We start from the raw sequence: 19,801 nt of genomic DNA, 5'->3' as shown, positions 1-19,801 counted from the left end.
ATATATATATATATATATATATTTATATATATTAAAACCCCCCAACTTTTGCACAGTCTGTATGGAATCTGCACAAAGAAATACCTTGTTTCTCTTTGCTCCAGTTATCTGCTTTTGTATGTAAGCTGCTTCCGGTTCCAGTGTATCCACAGAGGTGCAATAATCAGACCACCCATATAGCCAAAGGTAGCTCCGAGGGAACAGGAAATGGGCCATACCTGAAGGGGAGAACATTAGGTAGAAGCAGACAACGAGGAAAATGTGGTTATTTTGTACTTCATGAGCACAAATTCTCAGTGTACCCTAGGTACTGAAAGACAGTACACTCTTAGTCTACTTTAAAGCTTGATGTGCTTTTCCAAAAATGCCAGAAGTGTAACCATTGCCTTCATGAACACTAAATGCTGTCGAAGAGTTTTTAATTGATATGCATTAAAATGTAACCAGGCTTCCAGCTATTGCAGACTTCAGTTCAATATTCCTGAAACTATCTGAAAAATCTTGTAAGTATTTCTATCCCCTGAAGTGTTCAGTTAACCTGACTTCATTTTGAAGCACACAGATTTCTTGGTGATTTATCCTTCCAATCTCTTACGGCACTCTGAAACTTTTAGAAGTGTGTATGAATGAACTAAGTTCAACTAAGGCCAGAGACTGAGATGGATGGAGGAGTTTTCTCTCTTTTTTATTTTGTTTTGAAAAGTGGGCAGAGGCATGAATTTCCCTCTGGTTGGCACTAGGGAGGCAACATAAATTTGGAAACTGACTGAGCATCTTGGACCCAGTTCAGTAAACACATAGTAGGCCACCTAAGTTAAAGAAAGCTTTAATTATAAGCTCTATTTCCTAGTATAAGGAACAGGGAACTGACTTAATACAGCTGACCTGCTTTCACAAACTATCTAGAATTGAGGCAAAGAAGTAACAGGATTCTCCCTCTTCCCCTTCTTATTTTCAAATTGATGTTGATTTGCAGGGAGGAGTGGCCAAAACAAAACTTCCCTGGACTGTCTTCAGATGTAGCTTTATATTATCAGTCAGCTACATACTGCATTTGATGAAAGTCTCAACTAAGTTGATGATTAAATATTTATTATAGAATAAACTGAATTCCCATCCCACTTCAACATTCTCCTTTGCATATTTTCCTGGCAAGGACAGTTTTGTACTTCCTCCTGTATAGTGCACATTCCTTAAGCAAATAGTGGCTTGCACACTTTAAAAAAAAAATTGTTAAATTAAGAGGGGTATTTTCACCTTCTATAGTACTTGAGACTGAGAAATGCACTAGACATTAGAGAAAACACTCACATCTCAGTGTCCAGCCTTCTTTCCTACTTCATTTTGACTTGCAATTCAATCATAGCAAATTAACTTAATGGTAGTGGTTCCTCTTTTCCTTAATTTTCCTAGCTCTGGTTCTTCTCTGCATTATTGCTTGGAAAAATATTCACATCCTTTGATCATGGGAATTTTAGATAGGAATAACAGTAATGTATTTTTCCTCTGCTGTTTCATCTTCACATTCCTTAGCATTTGCAGTTTTATGTATGATTTGGAGGTCTTAAGGAGTGTAGCAAAGATGACTATAAACAAGGTGCCTTAGGTACTCTTTATTGACCTTGTTTCATTCTTCCATTTCCAGACAGTCTGTCTCTGCTACTTGATTTTGTTGCTGAATATTTTTGCTGTTGCCTCTCAAACCAAAGACTTGCTTGTTTTCATTCACTAACAGTGGTATTGTCGATCTTGCATAAAGAGCCTTGAGATCCTTTGGCATGGTAAGATATTATGTATATTTAAAACTCACATGAGTTTGTGGCCTTGGCTAAACTTACACTTCAGGTGGATCTTTTCAACTTTTAAATTAAATGTAATTAAGTTATTTCTAACATTATGCATATTACATGTCACAAAGGACAAAGTCCCTGCAGTCCCTGCTGCTCACTCAGTCATGTTGGGTTGGTATAGAAGTCATACTTTCTTACCCGCTGATGAAGTGAAATAACACTCCAGTATGTACAAAACTGTGGGCAGAGGCTTCATAACTCAGTGGCCTTTTATATCAAATTCTCTTGCGTGATCAGTGATCCTTTATTACATTTTACCTACATTAGGTGAATCTGCAGTTGCCTATTTGCTTTTCAGAAGTGTAGGTAGATGTTGGAATTTTCTGTTCCCTTTAGAGACAATATCCCTGATGCCAAATGACTGTATCTTTTCGTATTCTGTGTATAGTGAGTAATTGTTCGTATGATTAAAAGGATCTCTGGTGATTGTTGTAGCTTCTTTTCCCTGACTGAACTGCAACATGTTTTTTCCAATAGTTATGTAACTTTTAATAGTAATGATACCTGTCTGTCTTCTAAAACATTCACTTTTTGCTCAGCTTTTTAAAAATCAGAGTTACCTTGCAGAATTTTCAGGCTGTCTTGCTTAACACAAATCTCTGACCTCTGAAATCCAACCCTCACCAATAGCATCTGGCAGACAAAGGAAAGAAACCATAAAATATTGTCTCACTGTCTATGAATGAAACAAAAAAAAGTCCACCTCATTCCTTCTAGTCTCACAGAACAGAAGGGTACTAGGCCCGGTACTCAGGCTGGTCAGATAGCCCAAAGTAGTTCTGAAAGCAGTTTGATTGTCCTTCTGGAAATTCCCAAAGCACAGGAGTTAAAATCTTGGACTTAGGAGCATTGCTATCCTTATGCTATTTTCTCCAATCCTCAAGGCAGGGCAAAAAAACCCTAACAAACAGATAATGATACTAGTTCTGCACCTTCTATTCTTGACTGCTGGCCTTCAAGCAACACATAGCTAGATGCACCTGTGGGTATATTTGAAGTGGAAAGTCACTGAAGGCAGATTGAAATGTGTCTCTTAAGCACGTCAGCTAAACTAAAATAACAGGCCCTGCATATGCTTTTTGTCTGTCTGTGAAAGTGGGTTGCTTTATTTTGCATTAGCAGCTGGCCTCATTTTTCTGAGACCAAATCACTTTCTGCTGGACCTTAGGAAGTGAATTTGGATTACTTGATCAGTCTGCTTTTGCCCTGTCTTTCATATTGTCTCTAAAACTTGATTCAGCTTCCCTGACTTGGTGTGAAGTGCCTCTATGTGATAAAAAAACAAGCAGCTAATATGTGTCTGCCTGTTGCAAGACACTCCATTCTGCTCAAAAGTATGCAACTTGCAATACACCCTTCTCATTCCCCAAGGACTATTCTGATTATGTTTTCTTACTTTATGCCCGCTTCTGCTGTGAGGAAGCTGACATACCTTACCCCAGTACTGATGTCATGCCTAGGCTAGGTCAGCAACAGGGGAATACAATGTTAGGCAACATTGCCTAATTGCCTAACTGCACCTTTTTTTGAGGGGGAAGAAGGCTGATCTGGAGAGGAAAGTCTGAGTCACATAGGAGACAGGACAGTTCAGAAAACATCATAAAATGCCTTGCCTATTCAGCAGCTGGAAAGCATCAGCTACCATCCTCACAGCCTAATAGAAAAAGAGTCAGTTTACATAGCAAATGCATGTGGAAAGGGGTAGTTTTAACACCTGTGTATGAGTACTAGGAATCTGAACAGCTTGGCACAAGCAGATCTCCACCTACATGCTTAACAAGCACAAAAATAGCATTTTAAAGGACAGAGCATGAGTCAGTGGATAATATAAGGCAATCCTGACTTCAGTGATTTGTTTATAAATTTTCTCTCCTGCCTTTTGATCTGGCAGCAGTGACAGGACTTTGCAGAGATTTCTTTAGGATAGCTAAATAGACACTGCAGAACTGTGAGGTTTCTAGTATATATTAGATCTCATTTCAAGAAAAGGACTCAAAATAGGAATTGCCAACCTTTCAGGACACAAACAAGCTAGTTTCCTCAGCACTCTTGAGAACACTTATGTGAGAATGCTTAGCGTATTGCATGGAAAAGCAGAGCATATTTGCAGGATGCCAGCAAGGTATCTAGCTCTGCTGTACTATGCATGTAGCTAGTTAAACCAGAATTCTGACTGCATGACAATTTTGTCATCTATTACAAGCGTCTAACTTGCATCCCATGCAATGGGAATTACATCCCATGCATTGGGAATTACATCGACATTGATAAGGACACTAAGGCCATATTCCTACAGGCCAGAGCAGCAACACCCTAATAGTTTTAAAAAATACTATAAAGTAAGCAGCTGACGGGTGGAACTTTAATTATACAAATGCAAGTAGAGTGGGTCCATCTACTGTACTTAGTTTTTTTTTCCTTTCTTAGTAAACTGATCCCATTCTTTAGATGAGTGTTTTCTTCCATTCCTAAACTCAGTTTTCTTTGTATGCGTACTATTTCTAAAGACTAATTTCTGACTGTCAAATAGAAAGCTATGTAATACTTTTTGTTTCATCTTAAAACTGAATAAACGAGCACAATTACTTTCTGCTTCTAACATGCCTTAAATTCCTGATTGTTTAGTCTGTACTGCATTAAAAATTTCAGTACATGCCTTTAATCTATTTTGGTTGCATGCACATGTTAACTAGAAGTGTCTTAACACATTGTACAGAATGTATGTGTTGACAAGCACATGCTGAGGAGAAGAAAGTGTGAGGTGGTGTTTTTTCAAGCCGGCGTTTGTTACTAGAAGTTGGTTTTGTGGATTTGATTTCTGAAGCTAAAGCAAGCTTAACTGCCTTTGATCTCACCGCCAACGTTTACATTACAGTAACATTAAATAAACAATGATAACCACAGTGAAGTGGAATAAGCTTCTACCTCTGTTTAAAAAAAACTACTCAAACACTGGATATTATCCCTTCTACTCACAAAAAACAACTTATTTTACAAAAAAACTTTCACAGTAGCTAGTAGATCCAAACACAGATGCAAGAAGGAAACTGAGCTGTGTTAAGAGTAACAAAGTAGTGTGAAACTTTACAGTCCTATTTCATCTTACTCGAATAACTACTAAGATTCACATAAGATTCTCCAGATTATTTTTCAGGTTACAGATGTCTGAGAGGTATCTAGGCTAATATTTAGTCATATTGGCTAAATTACATGACAATCAACTCAAAACGAGTTAGATCAGCACTACTTCTATGTTTGCAGTATCCAGTATAAAGTGGGAATATATCAGCTTCACTTTTGAAAACACTGTAGGCAGAATACTGTTTCAAAGTCACTTTTTATCTTTAGTAACAAGTACTACAGATCAAAATTATGCTACAGAAAACCCGAGTTGGATGGCTGGGGATGCACACAGTAAACCCAGGAAAATGTTTTAAAAGTCTGTTACCCAAACATTCAATAAACTTAGGAACTTAAATGTCAAAAATTCAGATGCTATCAATGATGAATAGGGTGTCTGGAATGCTAATTTCACTGCATAAGAAGCACACTGATAAGGTTTTGGTCTTCAATTATACCATCTTGTTCTCCTCAGGCTGAGTACAGAATATGTCAACTGTGTCTACTAACACCTAAACGACAGAACCCTGTGTAGGATTTCCACTTCTCAGGTGACACATGAAGCCAAGATCCTAATCACATGGCTATTAAAAGTATGCCATCAACTTGAAACTGGCAATCTGAAAAGACTGAGCAACTGTAACACAGGAAGGAATTTTCTTTCTGTGCTAGAACTGTTCTGGCTGTGACTCTCTGAGTCAGTGTGAGCTGAAATTCCCCCCACACCAACAATAACCAGTCTGGAAGCGAATGAGTGCTGTATTTACAAGCAGATCTACAATCTATGATGAAATACAATGAATATGTACAAATACACACAATTCACAACATTTACAAATATATACAATCAACAGAAAAGCACAAGCAAACTCCCTTTGCTTCCCACCCCCCAAAGGGGATCTCCCAAGGGGCCTCTCCCCAAGACCCCCTGGCAGAAAGCAGTGTTAGCTACAGCAGAAAAGTTGTTAACTTAGCTCGCCAAGGTCAGTGTGTTATCTTCAGCCAGAAGAAAAGAAGAAACAGCAGCCAGACAGCCCAGCAAGTTGCCCCGACTGCAGACTCCTAACTTTGAGTAGTAGTTCTTAAACATTTCTATCTATCCAATGGAAGTGTTTAGAACAATCATTATTTTGCTTTCTTACACCCAATAGTGACTTATTTACACTCTTTCACTTTCTCTGCTTGAACTTTGAGAAGGAAAATTAAAAAGACAGTTTCAAAGCATCACACTCTCACAAACCCACTGTGCATCAAAGGGCCAGAGGCAACTAGAAACGGATGTAGAACTCTAAACCATTGGAACACTGTCTAGAATAGCTTTACTTGAATTATCGTAATTAAACATTGCAAACTCTTTTAAAAATTGCTTAACCATTAGATAGTAATCTCAAAATACTGGCAAAAGTATTCTACCAGTCTTACACTTGTAAGAAACTGAAACATCTTGCAGAGTAAGTCCTTAAAAGCTTGCATTAGATTTTTTGTTTTGAGGAAGGTTTTTTAAAAATTATTTTTGTTGTATAATACAGTGATGTAATTACTGTAGGGACTAGCATTTCTGTAAGGCAACCATCTTTACTTTTGTGTAGGAGAGGCTTAATTCTGCAGACCTATCATCAGGAACAACCACAGAGTAGATCTCCCTGAACAACTGTTCTGAAAACTAGCAGAGGGGCAATAGGCATAGCCAAATAACATTAAAAAGTTACTTTAATTACAACAGAAGAATGAAAAACAATTGTCAGGATACCAACTGACTTTCAGCAATATATTTTATACTTCTAACAGAACTGCTTCATGTATTTTTCATTTCTATTCTGAAGTATTACTCAGATAATTAACGTAATTTTCTTTCCGAAACAATATTCTGTTACTATTAAGTAATACCTAGCATAAAAGTTGTTGTATGCTAAAAATTACATTTTACATTATTTTTTTAAAATGTAGACAGGTCCACTAATCTGAGTATCCCCTGTATGCAATATTTTTCAAAGATAAACATGGAAAATAAAGTGAAGATTCTCTGAGACATCTGTATTTATCATTGTTTTGTTGCATGTCACTAAAGGTATGTGTAAAGAACGATCACGTTTTCTTTGGTTAATGAATAATTCATAATGAAGTAGCATCTTGGTTTTAGCCATTAGCACATGGAACTCCTGATGATGAACTTCCTACCAAGTTTATTCCACATAAGTCTGAATTACTCTGAAGTAAAAACAAATTCTAGTGAAGACATACTGATATCTAATTTTCTGATCAGGTAATGGTACTAGAGACTTCTCAGCTTCTACTAATATCTCTCAACCATGATGTAAAGGGATGACTACCATATACTTTTGCAGTTCCTCTATTAAGTTTACAGGAAAATATGGTAGTCAAATGCCAGACAGCTAAGGATTTGGTAATAGATTAACTAAAAATAGTTCGATAAAAAAATGGCTGGATGGCCAGGCCTGAAAAGTGGTGGTGGAGTTAAAATCCAGTTGGTGGCTGGTCACAAGTGGTGTTCTCCAAGCCTCAGTTTTGGGGCCAGACTTGTTTAATACCTTTATCAGTGATGTGGATGAGGGGACTGAGTGCACTCTCAGTAAGTTTGCAGATGACACTTAAGTTGTGAGGAACGCTGATCTGCTTAAGGGTAGGAAGGGCTCTTGCAGAAGGGCTGAATCAATGGCTGAGGTCAACTGTAGGAGATTCAAAAAGGCCAAGTGCCAGGTCCTGCTGGATGTCAGATGTTTTTGTCAACTTTTGACATATCAAGGCTACACACTCCAGAAAGGCAGCAGCAACCCTTTGGTTTGCTTTATCATATCATATTTCTTAACTACTGCTGACTCATCCAATTCTCCTTGTCTACAATACTTAAATAATGAATTATCTGAAGCTAAAGGAACAAATGTAGTTGTGTTTCCATAACATTGTTACACTACAACCAACAGAAATACCAGATTTTGGAACAAGCAGGCTTAAATTTACGCCTTAATATTGCTCTCTGAAATTATACCATTTTAGTCTTTCCCATATAGTATGACTTAAAACACATTTTCTGTTCTAGAGCAGAAACATTTCAGCTGCAGATATATGTATATCTGTGTGTGTTTATATAAAACCCCATAAAATTAGTTGTTTACAACAAAAAGACTAAAATACAAAATGGTAAACAACTGCTTATGAAACTTACTTAATCTCAAAACCTGCTCTTGAGTCCAAACACTAAACTATTCTGAGTTCCTTTTTTGATCTGAGAAGGGTAAATCCAAAATTGTATTCCTGAAGCTCTCAGCTTGTAGACTAATATGAGAAAAAGCTGATATCAAAAGCATAACAATTTCATAGTTTATTCATGTAGTTGCCTAGCAGCAATTTGGTTTTAACTGGACCAGGATTATGTTTAAGCCTACATGAAGATCTACACGTTTTTTTCAGACCTTGTTTGGGACATAGTCTGTAGGTGTTCCTGTAAGCTGGGTTGGGTCCTATACAAAACACTGACAATTTTTGGGAAGGTTTGGGGGTTGGATTTTATTTGATGGGCTTTGATTTTTTTTTTGTTTTGTTTGTTTAAATAATGAACCTCTTCCTGCAACTGCATTAGACAGGTATTTTTTATATTCAATACAGCAGTGGGTAGATCAGTCACTCAGGAGATAGACAATCTGCACTAAATATTTTCCTCCCAAACTACGCAGACCAGTAACAACAGCAGAATCCTTTTTGAGGGCCATTCTTCTTTCCCCTGCCTTAGGCTGAATACAACACAGAAACCATCTCTCCTCTTTCATTGCTACAGTGAAAGAATCTATGAATTTGTCTAGTCACCTGACATCAAGTAGCAATAGGAATACTCTTGTAAAAATGTGTTTTGTTCATAGTGCCCAGTGAACTTCTGAAGAACAGAAATGTCTCTTTGCTCTGAAAATTCTGAGAGAGCAATGCAGAGCTGCTACATGCAACTCAGTACCTGCGCAGGTGAATCCATACTCTTCAGTGGGGAGAGAAAGACATCACACATCAACTGCTGCATCATGAAGTTCAGTGTTTCCAGAGAACCTGATATATATTAATCAGCTTGAATGAAATGAGAAGCAGTATTTCTTGGGCAACTACTGAAAATGGTTGACCAGAACATTTTTTGTTTGGTTGATTTTTTTTTTTGTTTTTCCTATTCCTCCTTCTGTGCCTTGGTGACCAGTACTTAAGAGATCACTTTCACATAAACATGAAATTATCAGCAGGTGATGGAAAACATGAGAGTTGTTAATAGCTCTAACAAGCTACCTTAAAGAGATTCATTTCTGTTTTGAAAATTTGTTACCATTTTGGTACTTCACTGTGTTGCTTTGCCTAGAATTTGATTTAAACTACATTTCATTTTAACAAGAACTTATTTCATTTTCCCTTACAAAGCAGATCTTAAAAAAAAAATAGCATTTAAAACTGCTATTTTCAAAGACCATTGAAATGGCAGCCTGCAGGACTGATAAACAAACTTCTCTATGGTTGGTCTAGAATTGCTCACATGATGATTAAAGTAATGATCAAGCAGTTCAGACTCGGAATGGAGTCTTCCCTCAAATCTCACTATTGTAAATCCTACAAGGTAAAAGGTGGAGCGGTGGGGATGGGGATAAGCGTGGGGAACTTAAAGAACACTGCAGCACGTGCTCTAGATCTAAGCACAGAAGGGGTGCTTTGATGCAGAAATTGGTAGCCCGAATCCCTCCCCAGCCAGCTTTGGTATCAGTATGTCAGAGGATGACATACTGATAGACACACCCAGTATGACAGAGTATGTCAGAAATGAGGGTGGAGATGGTGAAAAGGAAATGCAAACATGTTTTTTGCTGCTGCCTGAATTCTCTGGGGAGCATCCATGTCCAGAAACAGTTAATGACATCTTACAGTATCTGAGGTTTTGCTGTGGAGTCAGATAGTACCATTTTAGATGTCTTGAAGTATAGCTTATATATATTTTGTCTGAGATTTTCAGGAATAAAACAAAACCTGCCACATGTGAGATGCCATTAAAAATCTTAACTGGGCAAGAAAAAAGTGCTTGCCTCTCACTGGAACAGGAAAGTGAGTAAGACTTTGTAAGAAGACGTAAGATTGCACTTCAATGAATCCCTTGATTTTTGGCTTTCATTCATGTCCATCAGCAATTAACTAGTGCCAACATGTATCTGTGTTAGATGGATGGTGAAAACACCTTGCAAGAGTAAACCCAAATGTTTTTAGGGAGGAAAATCTGATTTTTTAAAAGTATTAACCTAGACCTCTAGTATTTTTAAATGGAAATTTTAATGTCATTATACTGTTGTAAAGAAAGGCTGGTGGCATAAGAACAGGCTGTTAGTTACTTGAGGAATACAAATTTCCATTGCAGACTCAAGCCACAATGCCTCTAACAATATCAGAGAGAAAAGCATGTTGGCTGTTTCTGAAAGAAACCTTTCAAATCATCTGCTTAAGAACAGGCCTGGTAGATACTACTGAGCTGAAAGTGCATGAGTTTGATAACCTGAGGAAAGAAAACACCCACTGAGGACTTTTAGGAAAAAGTGGCATCATTTTATAGCAATTGCAAGCTTCACTTATGTTTAATGGAATCATTTCTCTGTGTCAACAAAAAAATTAAGAATTAACAGCACAGACATTTGAATTTATAAAGACAAAATATGCAATGTCAGCTTCACATTTTTTATTCTACAAGGCAAATGCTTGCCTGCCTTCGAAATCAGAAGGCAAGTTTTTAGTACAGTGCTTTGGCCACACCATTTCCACTAATCAATCCAAATTCATTTAAAATGCATTCTGTTAAGTGCTTTTATGGAAGACAGAGAGGAACTAAAACACTAGGAAAGCATCTTTCCTTCCCTATCCATAACAATAAAACCTACCAGACTGAAGGCAGACAAACTTGGAGCCATCATCATTTCACATTTCTCCTCCTGCTTGTCTAGCTTCTTCTTACCAAAATACTTACAGCTCTATTTCATAATAACATTTTCATGCAACAAACACTCATGAATCTACAAGAGCCTATTTAAAAAAAGGGAGGTAAAAACTTGGCATTTTACGTCCTTACACTGTAAACACAAATGCTTCATATTTCTTTTAAAATGGCTGGCATAACCCTGTAAGAAGATCTTAACACCAACATATTTTTACAACTCCAGAGCAATTTTGAGTAGCATGCACATCTAGAAAACTATTATATTTATTATAAAGGTGTACATACTAACCTGCCATGGCCGATCCCAGTCAAGAGGAATAGGAAATGCTCCAAACCAAGCCCCAAGGATACTGCACATGGTAGTAATCTGTAGACTGCTTTCCCAGATTGATGTAGCTCTGCAAAAACAGTGGTACAAGATTTCAAAAGCAGCAGAAGCTACCATGTCAGAATATTAGATGTTATTTCTCCCAAGATTTTTGAGACTATAAACAGATACAAAAATCCATGCATTTCATAAATGCAAGTAGAGGTTTCTCGTAAACGATACAAACTACATGTAAAATGTAAGGTGCATGTTTTAGCTATAATCACAGTCTTTCTTTTCTTGAGGGACCTGGACAGGCTGGATAAAGGGTTGAGGCCAATTGTATTAAGATTCAACAAGGCCAAGGTCCTGCGCTTGGGTCACAACCACCCCATACAATGCTATAGGATTGGGGAAGAATGGCTGGAAAGCTTCCCAGTAGATAAAAGACCTGGGGGTGCTGATTAATAGCTGGCTGGATATGAGCCAGCAGTGTGTCTGGGTGGCCAAAAAGGTCAAGAGCGTCCTGACTTGAACATTAGATTGGGTATTGGAAGAAATTTCTATACTGAAAGGGTTATCAAACACTGAAATAGTCTTTCCAGGGAGGTGGCTGAATCACCATCCTTGGAGGTGTTTAAAAGATGCATATTGTTGCTAAGGGACATGGTTTAGCACCAGACTTGGTGGAGTTAGAAAATGGTTGGACTCAATGACCTGAAAGGTCTTTTCCAACCAAAGTGATTCCATCATTCTATACTACACATTCAGGAGATTTTTCCTCCTTGACATACTTACTGCAAAAGCTAATTTATTTTACTTGGAAATAGTCCTATTGAGCTTGCAATAGTGCTTTGAGCAAATGAAAATATCACGATGATACTGTCTGTGTGGCAGGAAGAAGCAGATGTGAAAGGGTAACACTGGGATTATAAAGAAAAGCACAAGCACAGTCTTGTACAAATTGGGTACAGTCTTGTACAGTACAAATTACTGCATTGTGTAGATAGGTTGTTAATATTTGCTGACCAAGACAATTTGAAATTTAAAATAGAAGTCCACTATGTGAATATTCCAATGCAAATTTCCATTGACTGAATGAAACACTGCAAATAAATGTAACCTGCATGTTACAGCCTTTCAACAACTCTGCCTCCAAGTTCAAGTACACTGCCTGCAGGATGAATCTACTGTATGCTGAAGAACTCTTGCATTTCCAGTCATGGCACATATCGTACCATAGGAGCCAATGATTTCAGTTCTCAGTTTATAGCCTTCTACCACTACTGATTTCAAAAGCTTTTAAAAAGTTTGGTTTCTGTTTAGTAGGTGAGCACTTACTGTCTATCATTAGTCTACCGGGTGACTGCTTTGCTTTTCTCAAGCCATGAACATTTGAGTACTGGGTACCAATTAAGAAACAAGAACAGAAGTTCAGAACACAGTAGGGCACAGTTCTGAAAAGAGAACCCAGTTGAAATAATTCTTAGAAATCAGTAAGGTAAGAGATCAGAATCTTATGTTTGCTACATCTCGGGCTATAAACACAAACCTGGGATTACCCAGGAGAAGAAAAAGATGCACTTCATGGCTAGAAGTCCAGATGGACAGTAAACTCCACATGCGCTCTTTAAGTTGCGTGGTGTGAAACCTTGTTATGAAGAGTCTAAAATTTCTGACTTGACTTCTGAGTACACACTGTTGCTACATTTGTCATTGATGAAACAGCTCACACACATAAAGAAAACATTTTTATTGTTTACAAAATGACAATCATATAGATTGTAACATTTATGGAACAATGTTGGCATTTTGAGCAGAAGTGTTTCTTCTACTACAATACTTCTTCTACAATAACCCCATCCCATTTAAGTTACAACTCTCCATTTCAATTCACAACTCTATCAGCTGGAGTTTTTTTTGCCTTTTTGTTGGTTTGGTTATTTATTTATTTATTTACGGAAAAGGTCTTGATATAACTATAAATATATTTAGTATCAGTCTGCACATAGAAAATTCTTGTGTAACTGAGCAGAGAGCTGTTAGGCAGCATGGGAAGAAGAACATTCTTTAGAACCTTAAAGCAGTGAAAGCGCTAGCAGAATACATCAAGGGCTGACTAAGGTACACTGAATCCCCACAAGACATCTGATCTGGTAAATCTGTGCACATACTGCTGCACCATATGGAGATACCAGACTGAGTCCAGAAGCAAAACAACAGAATTAGCAAGGCACAGTGCCCAAGTGAAATACAGTCATTGCTAGTTTGGCAACCATATGAGCTACTGATTTAACCACTCTGATGTATGGACACGCAAATACAACCTGTCTCATCCTCCCACATTAACCCTGAAGGGACAACACTTTGACTGTGGAATGTCATCTGTTGGGATTTTTGCAGGTATTTTTTAACCCATTAACCCATCACATAAACACCTCATTTGTGTGAGGCTAACAACTGCAGCAAAATTTATAAACTTTGAGTTTTATAGATTTCTTTATTTTTTAACTATGCATAAACTACAGCTATAATCATCCTGCATGCAAAACTACAAATATTTAAATGATCACTAGTGGCGCAAAGGCCTTCTAAAGCCTTAAGTCATTTAGCCCCTTCAAACAACACAATACAGTAATCGCTGTTTTAAATAATGTTTGAATTAAGAGGTTGGTTAACATTTAATAAGATGCCCCCCCTGGATAGACAAGATCTGGAATTTTGGGCTGTGGCAGAACTGCGATACTAAGCAGCATCTTTACAAAAGACTTTTCCAAGCCTGTGAGCGTGCAGATCACAAACAAGTGATAAAATAGGTGAAATGAAAACTGGAAGAAGCCCTAAAGTTAATGTTTTATACTATCTTTTCTGAAGCTCCAAATAAAATGTTTCCTATCCAGGTGACATCTTATAATTGCTATTATACTACAAATTTCAACAATTAAACTAGTGGTTTAAAGAGTCTCAAAAAGAAGAAATAAAAATCAGCAACTGAAAGCTGATTTCCTAGAGGCTTATACCCAGGACACTATTTCAGCCAATAACTACTGAAAAGTCATTTAAAAATAGTCACCTGCTTCCATTAATGTCAATAACCATTTCTGTAGCTTTTATTTCGCCCTGTCTGCTTACAGCAGAACATTATAGAATATGATCAGCATCATGACATTGGTCACAGCACTAGACATTAGAATACAGACTCCAGAGGTAGCTGGCATGGGCCCACCTCCTCTCAAACACATAATTAGTGAAAAAAATCCTACTCACAGCCCACTTAGAATTGAAGTTTTTATGGTATAGAATATGTAAACTTACTTTTCTCACACAATCTGTGTGTACACAGACTATAAATATGTGGGTAAGATCAAGAATCTATTTGGTCCATCAAATGACACTTCCAATTCAAGTGCACTCCCTTTGAAAACATGGAGCACATGGAATTTTCTGTCTGAGCTACAAATGTCTTTCATGCAGTTATTTTATATATACAGAAAAACCCCAAACACACAATCGAACAACACAGCCCCTCCACCATGACAAATACCTGAACTTTTAATACAAACAATAAACCCTTTTGTGCCACAGATTACATGTCACCATGTAATGGCATGACCTGGCATATATAATCCACCTCCTAGAGGCATGGGTACTTGAAGACTGATCTTGTAGTAACCTTCTTAGAAGTTATTTTACTGGCAGTGTTTGCACTTCAAAGTGCTGCAGGCAGAAACAGAGAAAGCTAAGCATCACTGCAAACAAATAAGTGCTTTGCAAGATTACACCTAAAATATTTATGAGACTGACTCAGTTGTACCATAGTTACTATGATGCAATAGATTATATGCAATAACTTGAATGTACCTTTATGAATAGTCCTACACATCAGTAGTTTCACACTAGACATCTAAAACATACCCAGAGCTATGCAGAGCAATTATCTGTTACTTACACTTGATATATCTAGGTAACATTTAATTTTCCAGATGTCTTTTTCTGTCTTTCTGCAAAGACAATAGCTCAAGCAGATTGGCCCAAAAGGTCAATCACATCCTGGACTGTATTAAAAAAAATTATGGACAGCAGGTTGAGAGAAGTGATCTCCCCCTGTTTGCCAGTCTCATGAGACTCTACCTAGAGTGCTGCATTCAGATCTGGAGTCCTCAGCACAAGAAGGACATTAACTTGCTGGAGCAAGTCCAGAGGAGGACCACAAAAATCATCAGAGAGCTGGTGCACCTCTCCTAGGACGACTGGCTGAGAGAGCTGGGGTTAATTCAGCCTGGAGAAGAGAAGGTTGTGGGGGTACCTTACTATGGTCTTTCAGTACTTAAGTGAGGCCTATAATAAAGATGATGACAATATTTTTACGAAGTCCTGTTGCAGCAGGAGAAGGACCAATCATTTTAAACTAAAAGCAGGTAGATTTAGACTAGACACAAGGAAGAACTATTTTACAACGAGGGTGGTGAAACATAGGAACAGGTTGCCCAGAGAAAGGGTGAAAGCCCCATCCAAGGAAATATTCCAGGTCAGGTTGGACAGGGCTCTGAACAACCTGCTCAGTGGAGGGAGGCTGGACTACATAGCCATTAAAGGTCCCTTCTAACCTAAAGCATTCAGTGATTCTAAGCACATTTTGAATTTACACATATTGCACAGGCAAAGAGTAAGAAAAACCAAATGACAGTGGTCACTAAGTCAAAACTGTATTCAGATATTTTAAAATACCACATTCCTTCCTGTTAGAGTTTGGAAGGGACCTCCAGAGATCATCAAATCCAAACCCCCTTGCCACAAGCAAGATCCTCTAAGGGAAGTTCTTACAGGAATGCATCCAGGCGAGTTTTGAATGTCTCCAGAGAAGGAGAGTCCACAACCTCTCTGTTCCAGTGCTCTATCACCCTCACTGTAAAGAAGTTTCTCCTCATGTTGAGGTGAAATCTTCCGTGTTCAAGTTTGTATCCACTGGTCCTTGTCTTATTACTGTGTACCACCAGAAAGAGATTGGCCCCATCCACTTGACACCCACCCCTCACATATTTATAGACATGGATCAGATCCCCTCTCAGTCTTCTCAAGACTAAATAGCCCCAGGTCTCTCAGTCGGTATTCATCAAAGAAAAAAAAAAAAAGTTATTTATCTGAATCAATGTCTTCAAAATAAATAATAATTTTCTTTGCCAGAAATGTTCTTGTAAGCCTGTAATTACAAATATGACAAAAACACCCATAGTTCAATAAATTCTCCTTTCTATACAGAAACTTACATAACACATACTATTTATATAAATTCTGTCCATTTGTATTGTGGATGAAATCAGAAACTGTAGAGTAGAACTTACCCATTTTTACTAAATACCCGTATCCATGCTTGTATGTTTGGTCCCAGCATACACAAGCACTGTAAAGTAGTAAAGGTAGACAGAAGAACTGCAAACAAAAATGTCTCAGTCACTGACCTACAAAGAAAGAATACCACAAAAGTAAGTGATGTAGTTACTAACTTTCTAAGAGTTCCAATACTTATGAAAAAAACAACAATGCTCTACGTCAACTCATGAAAACATGCATGCTTTCTTAAACCTCATGAGGAAGAATAAAATATTTTCTTCTTCCTCTAGAATAGTAAAGAAAAATTTGAAAGAATTCTGGTGTCTATGTGCTATCTGAACAAAGACTGAAATGAAGTAATTATTTTAAAATCTTGATACTTGTGAGATTTAAAAAAACAACATGTGTACCTCATATAAAACATTAGTTTCGAAATGAAGTATGCCTGGATATTTACTACTTTATTCCATTATGTTTCTAGTTTCATGTTGTGGAAGCAACCATGAAACTACAAGATGTCATTGTTAGTCAGTAACTTAGTATCTGTCTCATAAATTAGGCTTCATGCCTTTTTAATTTTTCAAATTTTTAAAATGAACCCCAAAACTTAAAACATCATTAAAATGATTAAAGATATTCAGGATGCCCATTTCAGAATCTTATGGGGAAAATGACTAAATGAAACTTAGAAAGATGTTTGTAGCTATATGTCTGACATATTAAAGTGAGTTGCAACTGTCTTGAAAACAGATCTGCAAATATACAGAAACTGTAAGAGCCAGCTTCTAAGAACCAAAACACCAAAAAAACAAAAACAAAAACAAAAACAAAAACAAAAAAAAACCAAAACACAACAAACCCACCAAAATGCAGAAAACCTCAAACCAGACAACATTCTCTCCCAAGCCAGGAGCTTTTCCCATAGCTTCCAATGTACTAGGAAATATACAAGTACTTATACCAGTATTTGCAAGAAATCCCCCTTAAAATGTTTAGGGAAAGACAGGGTCTTCTGACTTACTCTATGAGAGGTGCTCCATAAAGAACAATAATCGCATGAAACAGTATGCAAGACATGAAAAAGTATATACAGCATTTTAGAAATCTGGATATCTACAAAAGAGCAATAAAATATCAGAACAATGTTTCGGAAGAAAAGAGAACATAAGTAACATGTAGTCTGTATCTTATCAGTAGCATTGTGCTCTATGTATTTAATTTCAGCTACAGCACAGTATGATAATAGCACAGTATATTTCAAAACGGTTTTTGTCTCAATTAAAAATTATCAGAATGATTTTTTGGGTACATTTCTCTCCTACATCTGAGTGTTGTGTGTATTCATTAAAAGAGTGAAAAAAATACTTAGAAGCAAGAAAACTATGTAGTATGAAAAAAACAAAGACATTCAGAATCAAACACAATACTTAAAATTATGTGAAGTAAACCACTTTAAAGTGGGCATCTTATATTTTAAATCCATTTGAGAAATGTCCATGACTTTCTACTACTCTGAAAAACACGTACGATTTTTCATTAATTTAACATCACTTTCTGGGTACTCACTATATCATATAGAAGCACTGCCACTTGATAACAGTTTTGGTTAGGTATGTTCTGATCAGACCTATGGAAATCCATAATTCCACTTGAATGCTTTTTTAAAAAAATCACATATAGTTAAAATGCTTGTTTTTCATAGTGATTTTGTGCATTTCACATACCCCTTGGTCAGGAAAACTACACACAATCTTTGCATACAAAGGCACTGCTTTCAGGGATGCTTATTTAAATGTTTAAGAATCAATACGTTAGGACACTAAATCTTGTTTGACTCAGCAAGTTGGGAGTGCAAGACTATCTACCAGACTTCAAAACATTGGTGTGTATTCCTCTACTGAACAAGTTGTGTGCTGCTCCAAATTAGCTCTGTTCAAATCTACTTTGTTGGGATTCGTACCTTTAATGTTTCTGTTACAAACAGTAAGTGAAAAAAAAATTCTCCAGGATTTAGATTCTGGAATTGTTATTCAAGGAAATGTTACCATTTTAATACTTTTTCACCTATTTTTCTTTTAAATTTATCAGCTCTGTTTAAATTGTAATAAGCTAGTCTCTCTCTTATGTCTGAAATTGTAAAAACAATTTCTCTTCCTTTAAAGTCACTGAAAACTCATGACCAGACATGAGAAGAGTGTTTCTTCATAACTCCGAAGGTCAGGCCTGGAGCATGACTTAAGTTCTGTTTCCACTCGATTTCTGCCACCATGCAAATTGTTGGAAAACCAACATCTGGGACTATGAACAAAAGTATATTGATAGGGAAAAGGAAAAGAACAGAATTGCTCACCTGAACAGGTTATTTATAGGCAGAGAAAGTTTAACATCACAACAACATTGGACACCTTATTTCACAAGGTGCAACACTCAGTTCATTCATGGAAAACAGTAATTTACCACCGAAAGTTGCCTTCTTTCTTTCTCAAATGATTATTTAAGTGAAAGAATTTGCTTCCCCACCATACTGTCTGCTATCAATTTTAGAATAAGAATCTTACCTTGTGAGCAAACGAACTTCTCTTTGGAGACTGATTTGATTTAAGGACTAAGTGCAAGATTATATTAACGATACTAACACAAACAGAACAAATACATAGCCACGAGAGGTGTGTCCCCAAAACCGTGAATCCATCCCAGATGAAAGCTGGAACAACCGTGGTCAGAACAATCGAAAAAACACAAAGAAGGTTGGCAGTCAAGAGTCTCCTTATTTCTGCTCCACTCATCGTGTCCTCTATTAACCGGCCACCTGCAAGACAGCAAGTCGTGCTCTGTTACTCACACGCGGCACCAAGCACTACAGGGTAAGATTTTCCTCATCAAAATACACAAGGAAAACATCTGAGCTTAGTTTTGGAGTTTAAAAACAAAAAAATTATTTGGGGGGAAGAAAAATATCATTTATTTCAAAACTAACCCCCAGGGACACAGCAGCGCTGGGTATGGGGGCCAAGCGAGACGATGGTTCACAGCGGCCCCTGCAGCGGCAGCACACCCACCAGCGAGCGCGCTTCCTGACACCGGCAACCACTGCAGACCCTGCCGCGTCCGGGCCTTCTCAGCCGCCTTAGTAGGGCTCGTCCTCACCGCTCCCTCTTTGGCCGGGAGGCAGCGGTGAGGCCGCTTCCAGCGAGGCCTCCCCCGGCAGCCCCTATCCTGAGCAGTGAGGTACTG

General features: G+C 37.5%; 1 protein-coding gene across 1 annotated transcript; it reads right to left on the bottom strand.

Annotated features, from left to right (window-relative positions):
* Positions 1-86: 86 nt before the first annotated feature.
* PIGF (phosphatidylinositol glycan anchor biosynthesis class F) lies at positions 87-19,353 on the bottom strand. The gene is made up of 5 exons (XM_054396573.1): positions 19,126-19,353; positions 17,589-17,680; positions 16,579-16,695; positions 11,219-11,327; positions 87-218 (listed from the first exon to the last, which is right to left on the bottom strand). The coding sequence occupies exons 1-5, from the start codon at positions 19,351-19,353 to the stop codon at positions 105-107; spliced, it is 660 nt and encodes a 219-aa protein (XP_054252548.1). The 3' UTR covers positions 87-104.
* Between the last annotated feature and the right edge of the window lie 448 nt (positions 19,354-19,801).

This window comes from Indicator indicator, chromosome 2, assembly GCF_027791375.1.
Source record: "Indicator indicator isolate 239-I01 chromosome 2, UM_Iind_1.1, whole genome shotgun sequence".
Classification (NCBI taxonomy): domain Eukaryota; kingdom Metazoa; phylum Chordata; class Aves; order Piciformes; family Indicatoridae; genus Indicator; species Indicator indicator.
The sequence above is the reverse complement of the archived record's forward strand: the minus strand, read 5'-3'. Positions and strand labels throughout refer to the sequence as shown.

What these genes read in the sequence shown, in the direction of transcription:
- PIGF (XM_054396573.1), bottom strand. Translation starts at nt 19,353, where the DNA reads ATGAGTGGAGCAGAAATAAGGAGACTCTTGACTGCCAACCTTCTTTGT. An exon ending in GAAGTTCGTTTGCTCACAAG is followed by an intron (nt 17,681 to 19,125) that starts GTAAGATTCTTA and finishes GCTCTTTTGTAG; the next exon opens with ATATCCAGATTTCTAAAATG. An exon ending in CGGGTATTTAGTAAAAATGG is followed by an intron (nt 11,328 to 16,578) that starts GTAAGTTCTACT and finishes CTGTTTTTGCAG; the next exon opens with AGCTACATCAATCTGGGAAA.